At 48.9% G+C, this 12157-nt stretch overlaps 1 protein-coding gene across 3 annotated transcripts in view; it reads left to right on the top strand.

The window, feature by feature from the left end:
- Window positions 1–10745, top strand: part of L3MBTL1 (L3MBTL histone methyl-lysine binding protein 1) — a 55074-nt gene extending 44329 nt beyond the window's left edge. For all 3 annotated transcript variants that reach the window (XM_032769665.2, XM_032769666.2, XM_032769664.2), the window contains exons 19-22: window positions 4495–4541; window positions 8067–8224; window positions 9247–9309; window positions 10276–10745. In XM_032769665.2, the coding sequence (XP_032625556.1) occupies window positions 4495–4541; window positions 8067–8224; window positions 9247–9309; window positions 10276–10410 (403 nt within the window). In that variant the 3' untranslated portion in view covers window positions 10411–10745. The remainder of the gene's footprint in view (window positions 1–4494; window positions 4542–8066; window positions 8225–9246; window positions 9310–10275) is intronic.
- The last annotated feature ends 1412 nt before the right edge of the window (window positions 10746–12157 follow it).

Here is a 12157-nt window from a genome sequence, read left to right as displayed (position 1 = left end):
CATCCACATATACTGGTATCCACACTTTTTCAGTATGTGATGATAGCACTACTATTGCAGGGGTGCATCAGAGGAGACATTCTGGGAAACCCCCTTGCTGGTACTGTATGCTGCCTTCACACATTTGGCATCAGCAGCTCCTGGTTATCTCTCCCTTCTGCCTAACTGCATTGAAGAAATGAAGCAAGTCCATGAAGATATTGTTCTGCTCCTGCTGACAAAAGTTCATGTAGTCCAGTACTGGCTACTGGACAGAATAAGTCCAGAAAAATTGAAATCAGCAGATAGATAGATGACTGAGAGGGCGAAGGAAAATCCACTTGGTCCCATAGAACAGTTGAATGGCAGGATAGCAATGGTATGCCCATGAGTGGGCCACTGCTTCTGATCCCAAAGAACCAGCACAGTGTGGTGGGACCACATCATTTTGGAAACCTGAGATGACGACCAGTGGCTGCAGAACTTCTGAATGAAGAAGCAGAGCTTCATGGAGTTTTATAAGCAGCTCGCACCCACCTTCCACTGCCAGATCTCTCATTTTCAGAAAATCATACCAGTACAGAAACGGGTGGCTATTGCCCTTTTGTAAGCTGACGACACCTGCCAGCTACTGTTCAGTTGCAAAATTGTCTGGAGTTGGGAAGTCAACTGTCAGGGTGGTGATTTTACAAGTTTGCCAAGATAGCAATACTGTAATCTACACACAGGCAGTTGCCATAACCAAAGTCCTTGAAATTATAGTACGATTCAGAGGGTTTCTGAAATGTGCAAGAGCCATTAATGGAACACATCCCAGTCCTTTGACCACCAAAAAGGGTCAGTGAATATGTGAACCATAAAGGTTACTATTCACAGTTCTCCAAGGCTTAGTGGAAGTGCAACGTTGGACTCATGGGAAAGGTTCATGACACAAGGATGCTCCGGAGATCGGAATTGTACTACAGGGAGGAGAAGGGACTCTATTCCCCTGAAACAATGTGGTTCTTTCCCCACATTCCTCACGTACCTGCTTCTAATGTGGTTCAGGAAGCTGTAACTCAACCTTGCCAATCCAAGAAAAAGGGAATTCAACTATAGACTGAGTAGCTGTAGAATGATAGTGGAGTGCACGCTTGGACAGCTGAAAGCTCGTTGGCGATGCCTGCAAACCTGCTTGGATGCCAGTGAAGCCAACACAGTTTTCATTATCGTGGAGTGCTGTGCCTGCCATAACATGTGAAGCCAAAGGTGAATACTTCCAGAACAAGTGGGCACAGGACAGATCTGGCTTACAAAGCCTAAACAGGCTGCAGGCCCCCACCTGTGCGCACACTGCTGCTAGTTCCTGGCAAGCAAGGGAAATTCGTGATGCTGTTTACTCGTACATTATGGATCAACATGGAGCTAGAAGGTGACTTGGGACTGGACTGAAGGGCACTTTTGTGATGCTGTGGTGCTCCTGGAAAAGCTCAGTAGAGCAATGCCACATTACCGGTATTGTGACATACCTTGGTGGATTGGGATCCCCTGCAGCTGAGAGTGACTAACTGAAAGCAGAAAATTGGGTAAGGGCCCTCAAGGTTAACACCTCTGGCTGTGTTTTTGTGCTGCAAAGTGTAATCATTGAGCAATATTCTATGTCCCGGTGTTTTACACATTCCTTCTTCACAATGCTTATCCAGTGCTATGCACAAATACACACATGGCTGCCAGTGGTGATGATTTGTTGGAGGGTGGTAAAAGCTCTAGTGTCATGTATCTTCACTGTTCATTTCCTTTTGTATTGTCTATTAAATCATTAACTAAAACACCTTTTATAGCTGTTAACTTCTCTTTTGGTTTTCATTCCGGTGCTTTGGACAGCAACAGTTATTTCACAGCTTAGCTCATTGCCCTTGAACCCTGTTGTATTGTTCTATCAGTGCCAATAAAGCAGGTCTTCCAGGGTCCTTCTCTCCTTGCCTCTGCTGCTCCTGTCTTCCTGCCAGAACGGGTTCCCGATGGAATGCTGAGACATCGAAGATAAGGCCAGTGTCCCATTTCATTTATTCTTTCGAAGGAGCCTCCAGAATCCCCCCACATCCTGAAACTCTGCTGCTGAAGGCCACAATATTGATACTTGTCAGGATCCCAGGAATGCGACTGTCACAGCCCCCTTCCATCAGTCAGCATTTGCAACCCACGAGGAAGGAGCCGAGGGCAGAAATGGTAAGATACCTGCAGTACTGTTGTTCAGATTGACAGTGCAGCAAGGGCTGGTTGGGGTGGGGTTCAGATCCTTTCAGGGGTTACGTTCCTAGTTGCCTATTTCTTCTTTAATGGCTGGCCATCATCTGGAGAACTTAGCAGCATTCAAGACACTGGAATGGAAAAGAGAAAAATGGTTTTCCAGTCCAGTGGAGGAGACCCAGCCATCTGTGAACAAGAGATGCTTCTGTTAATGGTCACTCCTCTACATATTGCTGAATGTAGAGGTCTGGTGAGCTACGAAGGTGGACCAAGAACATTTGTCCTGCCACTAAATCTGAAGAACCACCTTGAATTTCTGCTACACCAGAATTTTTCTGAATTATGCTAAAGGTCTGGGAGGCAACTGACTGACTGTATTCTCAGCTAGCAGACTGATCTCCCATGGAAGAGGAATAGAGAACCACAGAAAACATCCATCCAATCAGTAACCTTCTCACCTTGCCGGCAAATCCGGCCCCTGTGTCCAGCAAACACCATTGAAAGGTGCAGGGAAACAGTCCCAAGTGTATATTCTTCCCTAAACTTTTGGATTAATACTGCACGCCAGTTGCCTCTCCACTGCTAAGGGACAGGGCACTGAGTTTGTGGAACCACCAGAGCAGACGCTTCACCCACCCATGCTTCTTCTGGCTACTTCAGAGAGACTCTGCATGGGGAGAGACTCTGCATGGGGAGAGACCAGCAGCAGGGACTGGGAACAGTAATAAATATTTCCAGTGGTACAGGGGGAATGGACTACTTTGATTTTCCTCGGACAGACAAATGGTTCCTTTTCCCTTCCCAGACCTAGGCGGGCCACCACCCAAGCCATCAACCACTGCACCCCTTTCTGCATGGCACCTGTTTGCAAGGAGAAGGAAAGAGGGAGGGAAGGGGTGTTTTGGGGGTCTTTAAGCAATCATAAATGTCATACAACTGTTCTATTCCCTCCCTCCCTTCCCCCTCAGTCCACGTGGCCCAGGGATTTGCTGTTCAGAATGCTGGCTGAGAAATGCACAGACACAGGGCACAGTGACTGCTTGTTAATAATCCTATTATAGCTCCCCCGACATGCTTTACACTGGTTTGTGGCATGTCTGTAAAATCATTGATTTGCAGCTATGCTTTGTTCGAGGACCATATTGGGGTGCAGTGGGGCAGATGGAGGGGGAGGGCTGCCTTCAGGCATGTGTTTCTGGAGCAGGAGGGGATATTTCCAGGGAGTGTGGGGATTTATTGTAACTTACCAGCCTCAGATTCTGGTTCCTGCCATGGCTCGGGGTCCCCCACAGGCTGCTCAGGTGTCAAGGTGCAGAATCACATACTCCTGTTCCTCCAGGTCTCTGGGACTTCCCCCACGGTCCCTTCTGCCTTGTTGCCTTGCCCCTCATCAGCGTCCCGTTGTCTGATGAGACCAGCATGGCTGAGGAGGGGTCATGATTCACTGCAGAATCACTACTCACAGACCGAGATAGCACCCGGTCCAGTTCATCGTAGCAGAGTCATGTGCTAGGGCCTCTCTCAGAGCAATTGCTGGAGTCCTTCACCCTTCAGTACAGGAGCCTGAGGGGCTTCATGTGCTCCTGGCACTGGGATGGACTCTGATGAATGCTTCCTACATGAAACCTCCCGGTAGAGGTGTGTGTTCTTGCCGATCCGGGTGAAGTTGTGGAGGGCGGTGTCCTCTGACCACACATTGATCAGCACCTGCGTGTGCTCTTGGAACATAAGCCATGATGGCTGGTGCTGATTAATACAGTTAATGTGAGACCGGATCTTAAGAGCTCAGCGCAGGTTGCTACTACCGCTAGTAACGGGAGGGTTAGGAAACTTTAGATTTGGGTAAGGGGGAAGCAGCAAAGGTATCAATGCGTGATGGGAATGGGGCTGGTTGATGTGGTACACACCCTTTGTCCATGTCCACAACGGGCTGTAGAACAGGTCTGGGGACATGCCACAGCACTGTCATGTACATACCCAGACTCCCCATGTGTGTTAGATTTCCCGTACTACACTGTCCTTCAGGAACCTGCTTCAGATGTGGACAATAGGGGGGTTATGGCACAACAAGGCACATATAACCGTTATAATCACAAGCGCAGACGTAGCCTTAGAGGTCCTTGGTTCAATCCCTGCTAAAGGATTGTTACCTGTGTCGGTCATTTGACGGTACAGTCCTCGCTGTGCCGACAGGCGGTGCAGTTAATGAACACACGCTGGTTCCTACAGCACCTCTGAAATGGTAAAGCAGACAGCTTGCAAATAAATCCTCTCTCGTCTCTCTAGAGGGCGACCTCCAAAGTATCGGAAGATCCAGCAGGAAGACTTCCAAAGTAAGCACCTTTACCCCATGCTGCTGTCTTTTCATGGAGAGAAGAGGGTCAGGGTGCCCCCAAGGATTTGGGAAGGGGATAAAAAGTTTTTGACCCCAGTATCACCAGATTGGACCTGGCCCAGGTCAGCAGCAAACCCCAACGCTGAAGGCTCTTTGGTGACCTCTGTGCAATGAGTTTGCGAGCGTTGGTCTATTTCCTGGTGGGCAGGTTTCATCACTACCATCAACAAAAAATCCAGCACAGTTTGCTTAATCTCAGCAGAGAGGCCAAAGAATGAGCCATCCTCATGGCTAGAGCCTGGGTGGCAGGGCTGAGCGAGGCACATTGTCAAAGCAATCTGGAGGTGCTGCCACTGGTGCGACTCCTACTATCCCTGTTCTGTAGATGCAGAAAGCCCTGCTCTGCAGGGCTGTCATGGAAAATCATGGAATATTAGGGTTGGAAGGAACCTCAGGAGGTCATCTTGTCCAACCCCCTGCTCAAAGCAGGACCAATCCCCAGGCGCTTGTTGCCCAGGCAGTATGTTCACTCCAAATCAGCAGGAGAGAGACTGGGAAGGATCCTGTGCTGAACCTGTGGGTATGGCTTTGGAACGGCTGGTCTGCCTGGGCTGAACTGCCCTGAGATTGGAAATAGAGACCAAAGTGAAGATCAAGATGTGGGGCCAGGTCCTCAGGTGGTGTAAATGGACATAGCTGCCCATGACTTCAGTGGGGCTATCCTGATTTCTACCAGTGGAGGATCTGGCCGCTGTAATGTGACTTGATTTTGTATAGAGGCTGGGCTCGCCATAGTGGGGCCCATGAAGGCCCTGACTCAGCAAACGTCGTAAGCACATGCTGCAGAGATGCACAGGCTTTAAGGACAGAAGAGAGCCTTGTGACTCTCTTGTCTGACCTCAGAAATGAAAGGTACCATAACTTCCTCATGCACCGCCTGCGAGAGCCAACGCTGGTGGGATTTAAGCACACGTTTGCAGTGCACGTGCTTAAGGGCTTTGCGATATCTGGGCCTCAAGCTGGACCCAGTTTTACTGAAACACGTGAGACATACGCAGACTGAGCTGTGAACTCCTCCAGCCAAACATGCACAACTGGCAGCTTGACCGCAGGGATGTTTGGGATGGGAAGTGACTCTCCCAGCCCTAAAGTACCAGCCTGCATAATTTCTCTCCCTCCTTCATCTTTCCATTTAAAGTTGTTTAATGTTTAGGTCTGACTATAAAACCCCTGTCCTCAGCCTGTCTTTATCCCTCACATAATGCCCAGCTTGAATGTTGAGGTCCAAATTGTTAAGGCTAAGATTTAATCAGGGGCATTTTTAGTAAAAGTCATATAGTGGTCAAGGACAATAAACAAAAATTCATGGCCCCTGACCTGTCCATGACTTCTTCTAAAAATACCCGACTAAATCTTACCTACTCCTAAGGTGCTGCTGCTCTTGGGGGGGAGGTTCCTGGGGCACCGCTGCTTCGGCAGTGGAGGCTGATTGCCTCTGGCTGCCTGCAGGGCCACCCTGGGACTGCTGCTCGGGTGGCCCTGGGGTCAACCGCACTGGCCGCTGCAGCTGTGGAAATCACGGAGGTCACGGAAAATCATGGAATCCATGACTTCTGCGACCTCCGTGACAGACTCGCAGCCTTACACATTGTCATTGGGTTTCTTAATACCCCCCCCCCCCCCGAACTGGAGACCATTAGATAAAAGGCAGAGTGTTATTAACGCTTATGGATCTAAAGGAAGCATCGAGTATTAATATTCTGGGCTGTGTACTGCCCCAGGAGATGTCCCTTGGTGCAGTGTGTGCTTTCTGGGAAAGCCATGCTACAGACAGCACCAAGCCAAGACTTAGTGCTGGACTTCTGTGCAGGGGAGAGGAGCTGCCTCTCCCAGGCCACTCTGGTCCTGAGCACAGAACACCTAAGGAATCTGCACCGGCAGATCCACCAGCCCTGCCCCTGTTTCTTCCCTGGTCTCAAAGCCATGTGACTAGGTGGGGAGGCACTGGAGAGCTGAGCTCCACGACCCACAAGCTATGCCTCATCTCACAGCAGAACAGACTCCTCTCTGTTGCTGCTATGCTGGGGCAGGGTCTGTCCCCTGCTGCATGTATACTGACTGTAAACTGCAAACCCCCCCACCCTGTAGCGGTGCCCCTTCACTATAGCTGGCTGGCATAAGTGCTTACGGGCATCTTTGAATATATCCCCAGTCCAGCTTTTTTCTTTCCCTCTTTCTGCCCTGCAATCCCCCCTCTTACCACCAGAGGGTTTGCTGATACTTCAGCATGTGACCAATATAACCAAATGTATTGGAATGGTTTTTAATCTTTCATGCCACAACCTGAAAGCTAATTCCATGCCATCCATCCCTTTGTGCATTATCACTGTGAGCAGAATGAGCTGCTGAGTGGCCACTAGGGGACAATAGCAGCTTTTACAGCAAGAGCTGATCTGATAGTGGCCATGCCATCCAGAATTCTGAATGAGTGAAACAAATGAGATCACTGATCATGAACTCAGGGAAGTCCTTACTAAACTCATTTAGTGAGGGAAGAGACCAACCTTGGTAAAAAATTAAAGGGACAGAGTTCGGCCTGAAATTCAGCTTTGATTTAAAATGAAAGTTGATGGGTGGGTGTTTGCAAAACGGACTGTTGAACAGAAGTGTTTTCATAATTAACAACAAAAAAAATCATGAAATCAGGCTTTTTGAATGTAAACACCCCTGCCTCATAGCACTGGGAACCTACAACACAGCAGCCAGGGGCTAGGGCAGAAGAAGCAGAAAGTGACACCATCTATAAACAGAAAGTTCAAATCTTTAAATTCTTCTCAGTTTAACTAATGGTAACTAATGGTAACCCAAGTAAGGAGATATACATAATTGTCCTTACATATGTGCTTATAAAATATAGGAACCTTTTGTAATAGAGAGATACCATCAAGTTAAATAAGTGCAGTTTGTTCTGCATTAACTATTGCTAATAGACATTTTTTTTCTCTGATTCAGCGTAACATCAGTCATGTCATGATAAAGAGATTTGCAGTGTTACTGTAGCCATACTGGTCTCAGGATATTAGAGAGACAAAGTGGGTGAAGTACTATCTTTTATTGAACTAACTTCTGCTGGTGAAAGAAACACATTTTTGAGCCCTGAAGAAGAGTTCTGCGTAAGCTCAAAAATGTGTTTTTCACCAACAGAAGTTGGTTCAATAAAAGATATTACCTCACCCACTTTGTCTCTCTAATAGAAAAAGACATCATCGTGATAGAAATCTTGATCATATCTCTTTATTCTGACATGGTTGAGGTTCTACTGTATTGGAGAAGAATGCCATCTGTTTAGCAATAGTTAGCACAGCACAGACTGTTCTTATTTGATACCTGAAACCCCTCCAGCTTCTGCCTTGAGCCCCCATGCCTCCTCAGCTCTTCTTTCAGGCACTGCAGGGCCTTTAGGATGAAACTGGATTTCCTTGGCCCTTCGCCTTGAGTAACGTTTTGAATTTTTCTTTGCCAGCTATTTCCTCGGACAATATGCACCAGTCCCTCTTCATGTCGGCCTTATCTGCTCACCCTGACCGCTCCCTGTCCCTCTGCTGGGAGCAACACTGCAAACTCCTGCCAGGAGTGGCTGGCATCACAGCAGCTACTGTGGCCAAGTGGACCATTGATGAGGTGAGGGGGTTTCAGAGACAGCTGGTAAAGCAGAGAAAAATGTAGACCAGGATGAAAGAAATAAAGGGTCAGATTTCTAAAGGCACATGTGCAAATCCCCCAGTCCACATGGCTCATTGTGTGCACATGTCCTCCCTGGCATGTTCACACGCTGTGGTTCATGTCCGGGTTAGGAAACAGCGAGTGTGTCCTTTTGCCCGGGGGGAATCAGCAGGGGTTGCCAGCGGGAGCTGCACAGGTTCCACAGCCTCTCCGATTCCTCCCAGCTCTCTGCTCCCTGTGAACCACTCATCTCACAGACTCGATCTAGGTGCCCCCACTCATCCCAGCCACGGGTCTGATTGAGGGGTACCGCTCTTCTCATGTGATTAGCAGTTTCCAGCTTGGCTGGAACCCATCGCTTGAGGCTGTGCAAGGACATGGCCGGCAATCAACTATTTACTTATTTATTTTATTACACATTTTCCAATAAATCCGTTTTTTTGGAGTTTTTTTTTTTTGGTAAGTGACAACTTAGTTGAAAAGTAAACCTCAAATCAGCAGAGAAAGGGACAAGTCAATCCCAGCCCCTCCCTGCCCACAGTTCTATCTGAGCTCCTTATTAACACCTGCTGCTGCTGACAAACACTGCTGTACTCCCCCACTCAGCTACTCTTGGACACTCCCACCACGCTGCCTCGCACTGCACTCTGTTGTCAGAGACCTACGGCCTTGGCCCCAAATGCTCCAGGGCCCATTGTTTAGGGAGTATATTTGTGAGGTACCTGATGACCTGTGTCGCCTTTCTGTGGACAGCAGGCATCTGCACTCAAGTATGGTAGAATAAAAGGCGCTTTGCATCCCGTTCGACCCACGGCTTATATAGAAAGCAGCAGATCTTGGCTGGAGCAGGGCATGCAGAATTCCGGAGACTCCCAGCTCTGTGGCTTGTCCTCTTAGACCCTGAAAAGGCAGCTCTGGCAGTGAGATTTCAGGCAGGCTAATTCCCTGATTCTGTGTTTCCCTCCTTGTCTCTTCCAAAGGTCTTTAGCTTTGTTCAGACGCTAACGGGTTGCGAGGACCAAGCCAAACTCTTCAAGGATGAGGTAGGGGGATGGGGTTCAGTGTGTGGGTGGGGGGAGCAAAGGAAGCCCATTTGCAGTTGGAGGAGGATGGGAGAACAGGCTGCCTACGTGGTTTCCTGCCACCAGCCTCTGGGACTCTGCCCTGTTGCTTCTAAAGCAACAGTCCTTGAGAGCATTTGTTTGGGATAGCACCGGCGGCAATGAGAGAAGAACACACTGATAGTGACCTCAGACCTCATGGATCCATCCAGATATAATTAATAGATACGGTGACACTCCATGTATGGGGCAAGCCCGGTCCCCTGTGAGCCGGGGGCTTGGGGTAGGAGAGCTCCAAGCAGTCAGTGGGGGAGCAGAAGCAGAGCTGCACTGTAGGCAGTGGAGCAGCCTTCTCCCAAAAAGCCCATGGGTCTGCTTAGTCCCAAGTCCCCCACTCCCCTCCATTCCTGTTGCGGGATCTCTGTTACTGGGGATTATGTGCCTAGCTGGAGTCCCAGAGCCAGGCTGTGTTTGCAGCTCCAGTGGTTGCAAAGATTTTGGCCCACACACAGGACTCGTTGGCAGAGAGAATCACTCGGACATTCATTCAGAGCTGCCGGGGCCGGCTGACTCAGGGTGCTTTGGTTGCTAGAAGCATCCCAGCCTGTCCAGTAGATGGCCTGCATTTTTACCTGCTGTGGCACCATTTTCCATTGCCACTTACCAGCCTCCTAGTGTGATGGGTCTGGGAAGGAGGCTAGGCTTTTCACTGAGAAGAAGGCAGGATCATATGTCCCGTGTTTGTAGCATCCCTAGCTAAGTCCATTCCAAGAGCCACCTTGCAGGCCACGCTCACGCATCTGCAACTGTGCGTCTCCACCCCCGCTTTGAAGGGCGTGCTTGTTTGAACACATGGCCCTGAGAGGAGGGGGTGGAGATGAGCAGCTCTGGAGCCCAGATTTCCTGTGAGCATGGTGCACACCGGACCCACCCCCCTCTCTCCTGCAGATGATTGATGGGGAGGCATTCCTTCTGCTGACTCAGGCCGACATCGTCAAGATCATGAGCGTCAAACTGGGCCCAGCACTCAAGATCTACAACGCCATCCTCATGTTCAAAAATGCCGACGACACCTTAAAGTGACCACATCCCACAGCCCGGGACTGCCCTCAGCACTGCAGCTGCTAAGCTGTCTGTCTGGCTCACTGGAGCGGAGACCTTCTCCACTGTAGCAGCTGTAAAATCCTGCACGCTCCTTCTCTCTCAGTCGCCTTCTCTGTCCTTGCACCAAACCCATCTCTCTCTGTCTTTCTCTTCACCTGTTACACTTCTCCTCTGGCCTGGTGGGGGAGCTCTAGTCTGGGTACTGCTGACCAGTGCTCTCTCCCACTGATGAGACAGAACACGGATTTGAGACGGGATGACCCCCTACCCTTCAAACGCTTCTGACTGACCCTGTTCCATAGGATGACGTGTGTGTGTGTTTCAGGACTGATGAGGTACAGAGGAGAAGGTGTGGGGCTTGAGGGATAGTGTTGCTGCTCAAGAAAGCAAGATCAGAAATTTTGGTGATCTCATAAGAAATAAACTGCCTCCACACACCCTTCTCTCACATACATGAGTGCACACATGCTCGTTTAGAGGGATGATTCATTTTCCCTTTTCTTAGCAGTTGAAGAGGATTTTCCCAGCGTATTTCACTGTGTTGGGGCGGGTATTTAATGCTCTTTCGAAGGAACATTCTCAAGTAGCTTTTGATAACAATCCATTTATTTTCTCTCCAGTTTTTGTGACTCTCACTTTGAAGCTGGGGAGTAACTGTGCTTTGCCCCCGCCCTGGTTCACCTTCGCCATGAGGCCAACTTGAATTTTCTTCCATTTCCTTCTGTTTCTCATGGGGAATGAGCCCATAGTGCTATTTATGCTGCAGATCTCTTCGCTGCTGGGGGAGGGAGAGGGGGGTCAGTGTTTTATTACTATTTATTATTTGTGCTGCAGTAGCAGCTAGGAGCCCAAGTCGTGGACCAGGACCCCACTGTGCTAGGTGCTGTACAGACACAGAACACAACAGTCCCTGCCCCAAAGATCTTACAGTCTAAGTATAAATATACCAGCCATGTCAGCACAGCTCTGGGAATAAGGTTAGTCAATTAAGTTGTGCCTCCTCTGCTGGGTAGGTGGCTGCTCTGCAGCACAGACATCCTTTGCAGAGGCAGAGTGGCCTTTTCCTTTCCGTCTCAGTGGTGGGGTTTTTATTTTCAGATCTCAGCAGCCCTTTGCCATCAAACTGTAAGAAAGTCAAGGTGGGCCAAATTTTTGCCCTTAGCTACTTGACACACGTCCCCCTGGGACAAGACTTGGAAACTGCTTTTTCAAATGACAATCACCTGCTGGTTATTAACTAGACAGTCTCTTGGGATTGTCTAAGAAAAGGTCAGTGCAGCGTGTGTGATGCTTTGCGACCAATTGCCTTTACTCCAGCCACGTAAAAGCTTCCTGAAGGACCAGTCAGAAGAGGTGTAGGCTGGGTGGAGGGACCACAGTCCCCAATCTGCACTCTGTCAGGTTAGAAATACTTGCATTCCCAAGGTCTGCAATTCCTTAAAGGAATCAACCTTTTCCTTTGCTTCCTTCCCCTCCCCACAGTCATTGAAGACAGGGGTGAGAGCTTCTACCATATGCACCAGCAACATGTCTCATAGCAACATGGCATATGAAGTCCACTTTCATGTACATATGGGTCAAATTCATGCTAGGCTTCCCATGGAAATGCAGCATTTGACTCTTTTTTATTATTGACTTTTTGGGGTCACATTTGACCTGCCATTCCAATATTTGCTGCTTGCTATTCATGAGAGATTTTACACAATTTATGGGGTTTTTTGGTAAG

Source organism: Chelonoidis abingdonii, chromosome 14 (genome assembly GCF_003597395.2).
Source record: "Chelonoidis abingdonii isolate Lonesome George chromosome 14, CheloAbing_2.0, whole genome shotgun sequence".
NCBI lineage: Eukaryota > Metazoa > Chordata > Testudines > Testudinidae > Chelonoidis > Chelonoidis abingdonii.
Note: the sequence above shows the minus strand (reverse complement) of the source record. Positions and strands in the feature narration are given on the sequence as shown.